Source organism: Typopeltis vanoorti, unplaced genomic scaffold (genome assembly GCF_054136105.1).
Source record: "Typopeltis vanoorti isolate ZY-2024b unplaced genomic scaffold, IOZ_Tvanoo_1.0 HiC_scaffold_1354, whole genome shotgun sequence".
In the NCBI taxonomy this organism is placed as follows: Eukaryota; Metazoa; Arthropoda; class Arachnida; order Uropygi; family Thelyphonidae; genus Typopeltis; species Typopeltis vanoorti.
In genome coordinates, this window is record NW_028327945.1 from 377 (window position 1) to 14,870 (window position 14,494).

At 34.1% G+C, this 14,494-nt stretch overlaps 1 protein-coding gene across 1 annotated transcript; it reads right to left on the bottom strand.

Annotated features, from left to right (window-relative positions):
* Positions 1–363: 363 nt before the first annotated feature.
* LOC150092224 (uncharacterized) lies at positions 364–10,348 on the bottom strand (the record flags this gene model as incomplete). Its single annotated transcript, XM_090415197.1, has 6 exons — positions 10,184–10,348; positions 7,400–7,581; positions 3,724–3,891; positions 2,341–2,484; positions 780–886; positions 364–454 (listed from the first exon to the last, which is right to left on the bottom strand). Coding segments are annotated over exons 2-6 (615 nt in total), but the record flags the coding sequence as incomplete, so codon positions are not given.
* Between the last annotated feature and the right edge of the window lie 4,146 nt (positions 10,349–14,494).

The following is a 14,494-nucleotide window of genomic DNA, read 5'->3' on the forward strand; positions in this document are numbered from 1 at the left end:
ATGAGCAATAGCCGAAATATAGCGACACGTTCAGTGCACTGGATTTTGACTCTCATGACCTTTGTCCATTATTACACGAACGTGAACGCAGATTATGTCTCGTCAAAGGTATTCCAATGTCTGTTTATAGCTGATACATTTAACATGTCATTATATGCGTATACTCTTGGATAACCTGGAAATGAAGACATTTCTAATAATTTTAATACCGAGTGTTTATTTTAAAATTCTAAAAGTTTTATTCCTGATAATGCTGATTTTTTTCGCAGAATAGTAGAGCAATTAAAGTGTGACAAAACACAAGAATAAATCCTATATAAAGCCTAAGAGTACATACAAGAATTAATTCTTAGAGATCATTACCTTTCGGACTAACAACCCTATCAATCCAGACCATGAACCGTTTCTGTATGGCGAGCCCCACTCACGTTCCTTTGGCATCACGATGCTATACCTAGTAAAAAGATTTAGAGTTTAAGAAAATCCTTACGAAAATGCAACCAGTTCATAATCCACGAAGAGTGCAGATATAATGCAACGTCATTTTATTTCTAACTAAATGATCGACATCCGAATTCTGTTGACAGAAAAGCAGATTCGAGATCCAATTTGCCCAAATGGAGTTGAAACTAAGCTAAGCCTAAAGTATGACAGCGCGTCTAATTCCAGATATTAATATTAAAAGAATGTTTAAAAGAAAAAATTTATTACCGATTTATTATAAATAAATAAAGATTTAGGCTTTTGTTAACCAGTGAAAATATGTAGCCAACACTTACTTAAATTTCAGCCTTTCCGAAAATAGCCGAAAAAGATCGAACTCACGTCCTCCAATGGGGATAAGTTTTCCATCTTCGCTGGTCACGACATGAAATAGACTCAGAATCTGTTAATAGAAATATCAGAGTAAAAAAAAAATACTTTATCGGCATGTGATGACACATGGATAGACTATTATCAGTCTATCGATGTGTAACGGATGAAAATAATCTGAAAATCCAGCAAACGACTGCAGCCAATTTGTGTTCCTAAACACTAACTTGCATTATTTTGTTAATACATCGTTACCTAAGTCTGTTTGTCTGATTACGGAGTAAAAAAAGGTCTTTTTTATCCCCCGGAAAGAGGAAATCTACTTACTTGTGCTAAAGACCAACACACATAAAACCTACTTAGGAAAGTTCTCCAAGTCGTTCATTACAATCCAACTTATAATAGTATTTCTTCTGAGATCGGCACTGTCTAATCTGCACATAAACGATTTGACGGGAAATATTTGTTTGCTTATGATGCAAAATTATCGTAATAATTGATGTCGAAAATATTAGGACGATTTAAATAGGCTGAGTGTATAGCCAAAAGATAACAAATGACAGTTTGAATGCAGAAAAAGTGTGAACTTATTCATTTTGGAATGAATGATTACATGCTGAATCACACATCGATGGAACTAAAGATCTTGTGGGGCTGGTAGAGAGAGAGTTGAAGTTAATATGCGGTGATTGGTTCGTGGAATTCTACCTATGAAAATGGATTCAGGATTTGTGGGTTACGAAAGTTAGTTGACAGACGGAACAGATGGGATGCCATAGAAATATTTAAGTTCCTTAAAGGGTTTTGTAGGACTGATACTGGGAAAAAGTGCTTGAACACTTGCTCACACGAGGAAGAAGAAGAACAAGACTTAATTCCTGGAAATTGAGTAAGAGGATGGGTACCTATGGAGTGCCCACTGAGTTTTGGATTGGAGAATGCGTGGAACGAATTAACAGATTCAGCTGTCAGAATCCAGCGTCTTGGACTTGACACGGCTGCACAGTTACTAATATTACTAGTCATCGTAATAATTTTCATTGATCATAAGATCCAGTTTTGTTTTGCTTCGCCTTTTAATCGATAGCGAAGAAATATTTGACATCTAAGCTGCCTGCACTTGCATATGTATGACACACAATGTTTGTTTGTAGTTGCTAAGCGCTTTTCATGTCTTATTTATTTCATCTGTGCCAGTAAAATGATCACGTGGTCACCTTTGTATCGACCACTAAGCAAATTCGAAAACATTTTGACGATATTTTTATACTGATGTTCTGACGTACGTTTTTTTCAATTTGAAATGGCGTCTTGTGCTTCGTATCGTTAACAGTAAATTGGTTATTACTGAAGAGTATTACTATTAATACTATAATCACATATTGAAATTTATCTTAAATTATTTATATATTACTAACTAATGAAAGGTAATAAAAAATCTTACAACATTTTATGTCAACGAAAAAAGAAAATCTGTGCATAAGTCTTTAAACTTTAAGAAAATGATAAATGAAAAGGGAAACGCACGGAAATTGCAGCAACTTTTAAAGATTTCCCCTTCAGACTAAGAACGTTGTCCTTTTTCGGAATGTGGAGTTCTTTATTTTCGAATTTCTTGATCTTCGAATGCCACTTATTCCGGTAGAGGGTTTTGTGCAATTTATTCTGAATCTGAAAATGAAAAGAAAAGTTTGAGATTGTAAGAAATATCTGCTGTGGATTGGGAATTTTCACAAACGATAAACAATGAATTACGTAGTATAATATGAAAGGAAATCCCATTTCAGTACCCAACAGACATAAATACATATTAGAACTGATGACCACTAGATGGCGGCACTTGTCCGCAACAAACTCCCATGAAAGTCTTACTTCATTAATATTCTCAAACTCAGCAGTCAGTGATGGGTGAACGTAGAGAGCGGCTGTAATCAACCTTCAAACGTCAGTCAACATGATTTAAGGGATGTGCACCTACTGCATTTTCGAATAATATGCTTTTGAGGATCTTAATTTAATTGAACCAAATCCAGAAAAAAAAGTAATGATCTCTTGTAACTTGCGGTCTTTTTGATGCCTCCTGGAAGAATATAATTGCGTTGAAGTAAACGATAATTGAATTAATAATAGAATAAGGAAGGTAAAGGTTCACATACCAACTTTTTACCATTACAAACAAATACTGTCAACACCCTGGAAAGACACACAACAACAACAACAACAACAACAACAAAAATTCAAAATCATCATAATCGTAAAATTTTAACATTGTCTTCCAGCTAGCCCAGAAGCGTTAATTACACAAAACATTACAAATCAATGACAAATGCAAATTCAGTGTTTGTTGAGTGAGTACCTTTAAAGTACCTAGATAATATTCTAGGTACTTAAAAGTACTTAGTAGAAATATCGAACTATTTAGTTTAGTTATTCGATTATCGTTATAAATGATTTGAACCACTAGAGAAATTTGAAAATGAATATAAGGTTCTCACAAGATGCCCCATAGCAAAGGAAAATTGTCAGATTTCATCGAAAAAGTACATTAAAGTAACCATATAAGGGATCGACTACGTTTGTTACTGTGGGCGGATTACCGAGACAAAATTTTATTCTAAGTGTATAATTTTGTAGAAATTACAAATAACTGTATTTAAACGATTTAGAATTATTTTAAATATTGATTTTTGCACTAATGAAGGAAACGGAAATGGGTTTCCTTTGGGTATTATTACTGAATATTACTAGCAAAAATTTGTATTTATTATTTAAACATGTTTGACGTAATAACATCATAACACAGAGTCAAACATTCGATTGTAAAACGGCTTCAATCAATTGAACTCTCTACGTTCATTATGTTAAAAGTCCAAAATTAAAATATAATAAGACACACTACGATCATACTACCTGGAATATCTCGAAATCTACCAGTTTGTCTGTAGTGGTATTGGGACACACCACCGTGACGTCGTATGCACAAAGGGAGGAAAGCAGTTGTGATGGCAACGCACTTGCGCAGGTGTTAACTGGAATAAACAGGAACCATCGAATGGACTCTGGTGCGCATGCTCTAAACTGCAATGATAAACGTTAAAAGTGTAACTTAAACCATTTTGTCTTTTCACTTATATAATTGTTGCCATAGAGTTAGAAGGAATTTTTGAAAGCTTCCCAAGGACTAAGAATTTATTTAAGTAACCTAAAGTAAAGAAATCGAATTTAAATTATATTCCAGTCTATTAGTTATTTAAAATACCTAATCATTCAATGTGCTAAGACTTTTTTAACCACCTTCCACATAATGAACATTGTTATTAACTCTAATAGGGCCCTTTCAAAAGTTACAGACATCTATCATATCATCCCTCCCCCATCCCTCCTCTTTCTTCTGTCTACCAATGTCTGCGGTCCGCATACTTTCAATCCGCCCTCATAAACAAAATTTTATTATTCCAAAATCAAGTTTCTAACTGTTCTTCAAAGCCTCTCCACGGCTTCTTTATCCCTTTGGTGCTCACCAGACAAACGTGTGCTAGTAGTCCATGTGCAGTATTTAGGCCTTTTAAAGATGCAAAAATAATTTCTAAGTTTACATGTCAATGTGCGTTTTCAACATCGCAATTAAAATTATCGTATGAGTAGTATTTTTGTTATTATTATTATTATTATTATTATTATTATTATTATTATTATTATTATTATAACGGTGTCTCCATGGAGTCAAAAGACTCATCGCGAGAGACCCTACATTGACACACTAACCATTATTCACACAATACCTATCATACTTCTCTTTAAATTCATTCACAGACGAAGCATTTACCACACTCTTACCCAACCTCCTGGGATGGCCTTTCGTTCTCTCCCTTCCTGATCTGGTCTTAAAAATGTCATCAGTATCAATCCTGTGAAATCCCTTTAATAATTTATATGCCTCTATCACATCTCCTCTCCTAGGTCTATCAGCTAGTTTTTGGAGCCCACAGATTTTCAATCTATCCTCGTAGGGAACATCCCACAGACCTGCAACAATATTTGTAACTCGCCTCTGAATCCTCTCCAACAATTCTTCGTCACCAAGAAATCCAGGTGACTAGATCTGTGCGCAATAGTCCAAATGCGGTCTTATTCTTGCCTTATAAAGTGGAACAATCACTTCCTTATCCCTGCTTGTTAGTGTGTTTTTCAACAACCATGTAATTTGATGTGATCTTTTGCAATCTTTGCAGTATGCCCTTTAAACTTAAGTTCTCTGTCCACAATAACTCCCGAGTCTCTTGCAGATCTGTTCCATTAATATTATAAACAACATTTAATTTCATCCTCCCGAAGTGCATCACCTTACACTTAGGTACGTTAAACTGACAGCCATTTACCTCAGTCCATACGTCAGCCTATTAAAGTCATCCTGCAAGATATTTACATCATCTGAATTGACTATCGCTCTTCCAAATTTTTGTATCGTTAGCAAACAAGTGTATATTTCCTTTCAAATTATTTTCAATCTCGTTAATGTACAAATTAAAGAATAGAGGACCAAGCACTAAGCTCTGAAGTACACCACTAGTCACCTCCCTTCTCCTGGACTCAGCGCCTCCATAAACCACTCTTTCATATCTACCCACCAGCCACCCCCCAATTCAAATCACCACCTTCGGAACCATATCCATTTGCTCTAATTTATGCAACAGACTTCTGTGTGGAATCCTGTCAAATGCCTTTGCAAAGTTCAGCAGTATCACTGAGTAAGAATTTCCTTTAACCAACTCCACTGTTACTGCTGTTACTGCCATATCAGCCCATGTGTTTAGAAAGTAAGCATGTTACTGAGGCAAGACCTACCTTTCACAAAACCATGTTTCCCCTCATAAAGTATCATATTGCTGTCCACCCAGTCCTGAATTCTAATTTTTACCAATTTCTCCAAAACCTTAACTACCACTACAGATATATTGATTGGTCTATAATTTGCAACCTGTCTTGGAGTCTCCCTTATGAAGTGGAATTATTTTCTCCTCTTTCCACTCTATTGGAACTTTACCAGAACTGAGGATTAAACTAAACAGCCTGGTTAGAAGAGGTACTGATTCTCTTGCATTCCCTTAAAACATGGGCCGATATGCCATCTAACCCAATGGCAGTGTTAGCATTAAGGTTCTGTAATATACTAAGCACCTCTATTTCGTCTACCTTTCGTCTGCCGAATGACACATTCGGCATTGCAATATCACAACCAAGATGGTACACGTTTGCAAAATGATCATTAAGTTACTCAACTATTTGATTTGCTTCTGTAATTTCTCTACCATCAACACTTTTTAAAGTCATCCTTCTATGGTTATTCTTTCTTTTACTTTGCCACATAGGGAAAGAACTCCTTAGTATTTCGTTTGGACTCATCAGCTAACTTTCTCTCAAAATTAGCTTTGGCATTCCTTCTCTTTGCCTGTACTGCTCATGGGAACACTCATCTCCTTTTTCTTTATAATTTCCACAACCTTTTCTTTATCTGCAACTCCTGCTTAATAATATTATTCATCCTACTTTTTTTCTCCTTCTGACTCTGGGAATATAGTCTGATACAGTTTTCTTTAAATACTCCTTGACAATCTCCCACGCACCATCCCCATCTCTCCCCTTCAAATTCTCATGCCCTAGCGCTGCGGAAATCTGACTTCTCAGCTAGATCATAATCACCAAGCCTTGTAATTCCACATATACCGCTTCTTAACAGAATATTTAGCACATCCTACAATCTCCCAAGTCAAGACCACATGATCGCTTCCATGAGATCTCCATTTTCCCATTTTCTCCCCAAGTGGAGAGAGAATGTAACTAAATTACTTATTGATATGTTCTCCGATGCTATGACCACTTCTAACACTCTCGAATCTCCTGTCCCTTCCATTACATGCTGTCTCAGGTAGTTATCTCTTAACAATTGTATAAACTCCATTTCCTTTGTTCCTTGAGACCATTCCTTCTCCCAATCTATGTCCCCAAAGTTAAAATCCCCCATAATAATTACTCGACCTTCACTCATCGTGCAAATTTGCTAATACATACTATCTACACTCTCCCTTATACCCCTTGGATTACAACAACAACCGATTACATATTTCGCACTGTTGATCTCTTTCTCACACAAATGAACCGCCCTCAGATGATATGAGGTGATGATAGAGATGTTCATAGTTGTACATATCAGTCTTTGCATTACCATTTGTGCGATGGGATTATCTTACATCCCAAACAATATATCTCATAAATGTATTTATTAATTGATTTTTGTGTGATGATAGAGTAGCCAATTTTAGACAAATGCAATGAGATATAGTACCATTCCTGCGAAAGGTATTAAAGGTATTAAAGTCAGTATAAAACGATTCTAAAATTCAACCATGTCATATTATTTCCTTAGAGTAAAAATTAAAATCATTTCAATCAGTTTGCAATTTCCAATAATAATAATAATAATAATAATAATAATAAACAAAAAGGATAATCACTGTAACCCCAGTACTAAATAATTCTGAAATTCAACTACCGTAATTACAGTATTACATCTAGAAAGACAGCTTACGTCATTGAAAATATTTGCTTCTATCGAACAATCATAAAAATAGAAAACGTAGATATATCTGGAGGTAAGGTGAGGACCTCTAGTGATCACTTCGGACAAGTTCATGTCAGACGATCCAGAAGTAACAAAAGTAGTTTTAATGTGAGCACTGTGAATCAATGATAGGATATTATGCTCGGAATCTGTAATAAATTAAAAAACACTAGTTAACTTTTTAGAAAATAATATATATATATTATTTTGTTTGGTATTAATATTTTATAATGAAATATTATTTAATGATAATTTTATGATCCAGCAGAATAAATGGTATATTTAGGTAAAGCAAGCATGAAATTCTACGTTATTTTACATATAGAATAACTACGCATTTTTCATTAAAGCATTTAATGAATAAATTTCATTATTCGGTTTGACTAATAATAGTAAGTGGGAAACTGCGAAAATCTTTTAACGTTTCTTGCTATATTAGCTTTATTCGTCACCGATATGGTAGATAAGCCTTGTTATTTGGTATGTTTAGATGCAGGCGAATTACTGTAATTATTTGATGTGTTTAATAATACGTAAATGAGAACTCATACGTTGGTCGATTGGTAGAGCCTCTCCTACTAATGGCTCAGTTAAGTAAGTTTGAGCGCAGTTAGTAGTTGGAAGGGGCCCAATCGTTCTATTCTGTTGGCACACTCTCCCTCGATGAGTCCAAAGACTCATCGAGGGAGAGTGTGTCCAAACTTATATTTGGAGGTGTCAAATAATTATAATAAAAAATACTTAAAGATGTAAAAAAAAACTGATATGAAACGGAGCTTAAAACTAAAATGTCGTAAAAATTACTTAAAAACAAATAGTGAAGAAATCGTCAGAAATCGATGTAACTCAAATTAGATTTATATCATTTCTAAGAACTGAAAGGTGTTTTAATACAAGATGAATTTAAAAAGTAAATAATAAAAAAAATTAAAACTTATTTCAATTTTTAAATTAATTCAATATTTCAGAAATTGTTTTAAAGTACAGTTTGGTTTTTCTGAAAAATTGTCTATTTGTTTATGAAACATTCTCAAACAAAATTCAAGTAATTCATAAGTAATTCACAAGATTGACTAGTCGTAAGGCGCTATTGATCGTCATGAACGCAATACATACATAAATACGTATGTATGTATGTACTTATGTATATACGTACATACATACGTACGTATGTATATATGTACGTATATACATACATATGGTATATACGTACATATGTAGAATGGGATATTTTTTACCCGATGTGTTTATTCTACCATCTCTCATCTAGCATTTTCACAGCCACAGCCCATAAAAAATAACAAGATATTTAACAGAATTTCACTACAGGTGATATGTTTAGGTGAGATCACCATGCTATATACTGGAGGCCTGAAGTGTTCCATGTCCACATCGAGAATGATTTCTAGACGATTCTCGAACTGTTTGACTGGCCTCTATGCTTATATTAATGTCTTGCAGGTTCATAAACTTTCGTGGATAGAATTCACATAAAAAAAAAACTGTTTCACTGAAATGTCTAAAAACAGTATTTGTTGTTTTCGCATTAGCTCAAGGAAAATGTGAAATAAAAAACCAAAAGTATTTTCGATTTTATTCATTGGAATTAATTTTGACCAGATATTATAAAACAAATGACATTTATTCAACTATATAGCGTATCCTACGTACCAATTTCAGAATCCTTCACTACGATAAGGTCAGGTTGATGTAAAATATCTCGCACTAAGCTCGAGAGAAAATAAACGAAGTTGGCTGTCCCCCAAACCTCCATAGCGAAGAAGCTCATCTGCCAGTTCACGAACAGTAACTAAGATCAATTAGCGTGCAACAGTCGTATGAAGACTGCATGATTTCATCCAGTGGGAAAAAAAAATTATTGATTATAAAAAGCCTTTAATGAAAACACCGAAACCAATGGTTTCGGTGGTTTCATTAAAGAAACAATTACTGTCCATGGACAACTCTTGATAATATGATAGATCGATATTGTTCTTTCGAAGGGTCGTTTAGTTCTTTACTAAATTAGAACATGTCACAATGTTTACCATAGACAAATTATTTATTCTTGTCCACTACCAGCAACTTTCTACTAATCGATGAGCAACTTCGTCTGCTTGTTGAAACCGTAGTAGTGGTTGAAAATGTCATAGTTGACTATCACATTCTTCTGGTTTATCCTAATCGCTCATAGTAGGAAAAGATTTCGTATTTACTATCCAAATGAAGAATCTTAAGTTTTCTGGTGCTAAATCTTCAAAATATCATTTCTGGTAAACAATACAATAAAAAATGTATTGTTTACATTTTTACACATTATGTAATAGGTTTAATCGCAGACTTTTGTGTTCTCTACGGATTTAGCATTTAAATTTTTTTTTGTATTTATATTTAAATCCTAATGCATAATTTATTGCATAATAGTCAAAAACATTATCCCTAGATGCAAGAATGCACTGGTATCGGTGCGTAGGCTTCTGTGTAGATTGGAATGTTTGCATTATCTTTGCCACTCTCACATGTAAAAAAAAAAAAGTTGAGACAGAATATTTTATTGAGTTCTCTACATTCGGCTTTGAAATAATGCTGGATTTAATATCCACTTGATTTATATAATTTTGCATCGCCGAACTGAAGCCTTTTGGCTCTTTATTTTTGTAAATAGCTTACACAAATATGCAACACGACATCAATCAAATCACTAACTGGTTAACTGAAAACGGCATATATATAAAACCTGAAAAAACAAAGCTAATGATATTCAAAAACCTCCAAACCTTTCCATAGAAACTAAATATCTGACTATCCGACATCCATCTTCCCATACACAAAGCACTGATCCTAAAACCACAACCATCACACAGGCGAAAACAACACGCTTTCTCGGACTTCACTTCGATGCTGATCAAAGTTGGAACAGCCGTACAAACCACCTACACAACAAACTAGGATAATAGCAAGCAAACTATATCGATTAAAAGACATTGCTCCGACACACATAAAAATACTTATCTACGAGTATATAAATATTATAGCGAAACCGAACATTAATGGGAAATTTCTCTCTCTCTCTCTCTCTCTCTCTCTCTCTCTCTCTCTCTCTCTCTCTCTCTCTCTCTCTCTCTCTCTCTCTCTCACACACACACACACACACACACACACACACAATCTTCATATATAAGTTTCCAAGCACATAAACAGTTAAATCAACACCTTGCTTGCGACGGGTATTAAAACAAAACCATCTCCATCTATATGCTTCCTCAGATCAGCTCTGCAGAAGCTTCGAGAAAAAAAATAGATATACCACCCAAACAAACATTATTATTATTATTATTATTATTATTATTATTATTATTATTATTATTAGTTGGAAGAACAAAGAAACGCACTTAAAGCAGCCACCTACGACGCAGCCGATTACACCGGAGGCAAAATCACACGACGAACTGAACAGACAAAAAAAATGTAGGTGAGTCCTATCATTTCAACTCCTTAAATATGCTAATAGGAAACGGTCTAGAGACCATAAAAGATAACTTAGTAGACCTTGTGCAAGAACTCTTTAATAAACAGAACGAACAAATAACAAAAAAATCTAGCGAATATGAAGATTTGGTAAAACATAATAATTTAGCAGTTATAGAAGTGTTGCAAACGGTAAAAGACATTAAAATGAGCATTAACGCACTAAATGACAGGCAACACAATTTGATGAAAGAGACATCCGAACTCCGTCAAAAACTTCATTCTCTGAAACTACAATACGAACGTTTAAATCAGCAACAACATAAAGAAGATCTTGTCATAAACGGTCTTCCAGAAACTGCACCTACAGAAAACCTCAGAGACGTGGTTTTTCTTACAGCTTAACGACATTCAGACCATAAATTGGATTCCTAGGAAGAGCAAAAACCAAGGCTTGCCACGATCTGCACCAGTCTGCATTCGTCTTAAGAGCAAGTCCACAAGAGACAATCTCAAAAAAGCCAGCAGGCAGAAAAAACCAGTTGCCAAGGACCTGAACGCACAGCAAGACAATACACCAATCTTCCTATCCGAATGTTTAACACCATTCAACCAGAATCTGTTGTACCAAGCAAGAAAAGCAAAAATGGAAAAAAATTACCAATTTTTGTGGACCAGAGATGCCAAGATATTCATAAGGAAGTCACAAACTTCAAAGAACAAAGATACAAATTAAAAGCACAGAAGACATAGAAAGGCTTCCACTGTGAAAAAAAAAAGTCTCCTAAATAGTTCAAAAAGAAGCCCACAATAAAAAAGAATGTGAACCATCAAGACAGATGCAACAACACAGGATATATCGGCAAGTTCACTTTGATCAGACCTTTCTGATCATTCATTTGACCTCCCAAACATCTGCCTACTTCCAACACAGCAACCAAATCAATAATATATATATATATATATATATATAATGAATGATCAGAAAGGTCTGATCAAAGTGAACTTGCCGATATATCCTGTGTTGTTGCATCCGTCTTGATGGTTCACATTCTTTTTTTTAATATTAATAATTATCATAGTAATACTTCACGCTTAATAACTCACAAGTTAACCAGTTATATATATACAGGGTGTTCGGGATAAATTTGACATATTTATAATTAATTATATTTTTCCGTAAGTTACATGTATTAACACACACTTCTCTTCATTTAAAAGTTTGGACCCTTCTTCATTCACATACAAGATGTCAGAAAGGATGGATAGCTGGAACCCACCTGAATCATGGAAGAGAATAACTTGTATCATGATGATTCGTGCCCGCCATCAAAATAAGGATATTACGACTGCTGCCCAATGCTCCCTGAATACAGTAAAAACAATCAGGCATGAACTAGAGACTTGCAATGGTGACTACGAGGATGTAGCAAGAAGAAAGATCCCTAGCAGACGATCTGATTGCGTTCGTACAGCAGAATTCCTCGCAAATCTGCAGGAACAGGTGTTGAAGAACCCTGGCATTGGAATTCGGGCTTTGTTCGTGGAGTTGCTAACTGTAGTCAAGCCCTGGATAACAAGGGTAGGCAATGGTAGGCCGTATGTATGGCAGCAGGATTCGGCCCCTTGCCACACCTCTGGGAAAAGTCAAAAATGGTTGTCTGAAAATTTCTACGACTTCACCAGTCCAAATGTTTGGCCTCCAAACTCCCCAGACCTTAACCCCATGGATTATTTTGTATGGGGCGCAGTTGAAAAAGACACCAATCGCACTTCCAGTAATACAAAAGCCCAGTTAATGGATAAAATTAAAACAGTTTTTGCGGCCCTTCCCAGGGAGACTGTAGCATCAGCTTGTTCGAGGTTCCGAAGCAGAATTGAAGCTGTGATCGATGCTAATGGTGGTTATTTTGAGTAAATCTTGTTGATAGTATTGTAATTAACTCTGCCTGTAATGTTTTTTTGTCAATTCATTAAATTTAATAGATACAAAGAAGATTTTCTTTTTCCTTACGAAACTGTCAAATTTATCCCGAACACCATATATATATATATATATATATACTGTATATATAACTTACAAAGCGGTTCAGTAAAAATTATAATTACTCGCAATATTATTATCATTTGTACTGAAACACTATGTAAAAAAAGTTCAGTTGTGTTTATATTTACAGTAAATATAACCAGTATCACCCTCAGATAAGCTAATTACAAAGCTTCAAGGGTGCAGTTGAGTTACATCTCAGTAGTAGTAGTATTTATCTAACATTATTCACTTAACATTCTGTAATGAATACTTGTAGTAAACAGAAAATGTGATAGTAACACTTTAGTTATAGATTTAAATTTAAAATTATATATTTAATTTACATATTTAAATTAAAAAAATTATTATTATGTAAACTGCAATATAAGTAATATTGTTTAACTTGTGAGTTATTAAGCGTGAAGTATTACTTTGATTATTGTTAATGGTAATAATACACGCTTTTTTACTCGTGTGTCAATGAGAAATTCAACAAATGATAATGATATTACGAGTAATTATAATTTTTACTGAACCATTTTGCAAGAAAAAGTTGCATTGTTGCCTAAATTTTAGTATATTCATGTAATTATTAGAGAGATAATAAACTATTATTACTAAAAAAAATTATTATTATTGATTAAAAAAAAATAGCAAGGTTAAAAAGTGAAACGAATCCATTCAGCATTCCCTACTGATAACAAAAAACAAACTGTAAATGTAATTTGTGAAGTAAAATTAACAGCAGATTGAAATATAAATGTGAATGACCAAAAGCAAAAGGAATTATGTAAATATAAATAATTTTATATTTATATAAAATTATTCCATATTCAATATCACTAATATCTCTCGAAATTATTATTTATCCATATTTAAATCAGATATTCACTTAACATTATCTACTGGATATTTGTAATAGACAAAAATATAATTGTAATACTTCAATTGTACATTTGTAAATAATCTGAATATATGAAGATGAAAATAAACTTTGTCAAAAAAATATTATTTTCATAGCTATCGTTCTGGAAAGATTTCCATCAAGTCAGTGGTTCCCAAAGTGTGCGCCGCGATTACAAAATTTTCATAATTTTATTTCCATTTGCAATTCAAAGTGATAAGACGCGTCATCTAGCGGACCTGGTGTAAACCAGTCACTCACTTAGTAATAACTGTTTGCAGAAGCCTCTACAAATGGTTACTAGATGGCGCTCTACAATAATTCAGTTTCTCGATTGTTTTAGTAGTTTCTCGAACTTTCTCGGTACTTTGTGTTCGTATATAAATAGCTGTGGGTTTTTCTCGCGGTCTTACTGTTGAATTAGTTTTCGGAGATTGTATCAACTGAACATTGTTGTGATTTAGTCAAGTGAAGTTTCTGAAGTATTTCTTCTTGTATGTCGGTTTAAAAATGGATCGGGTTTTACTAAACAGTAATAAGCGATGTGAGAGAGAGAAAATAAAGAGGGCGCATCTCAAATAGCGGCAAGAGTGTGAAGAAGCGTAAATATCGAAAATATGATGATAGTTTTCTGGACTTTGGTTTTACGTCGACAGAAGTC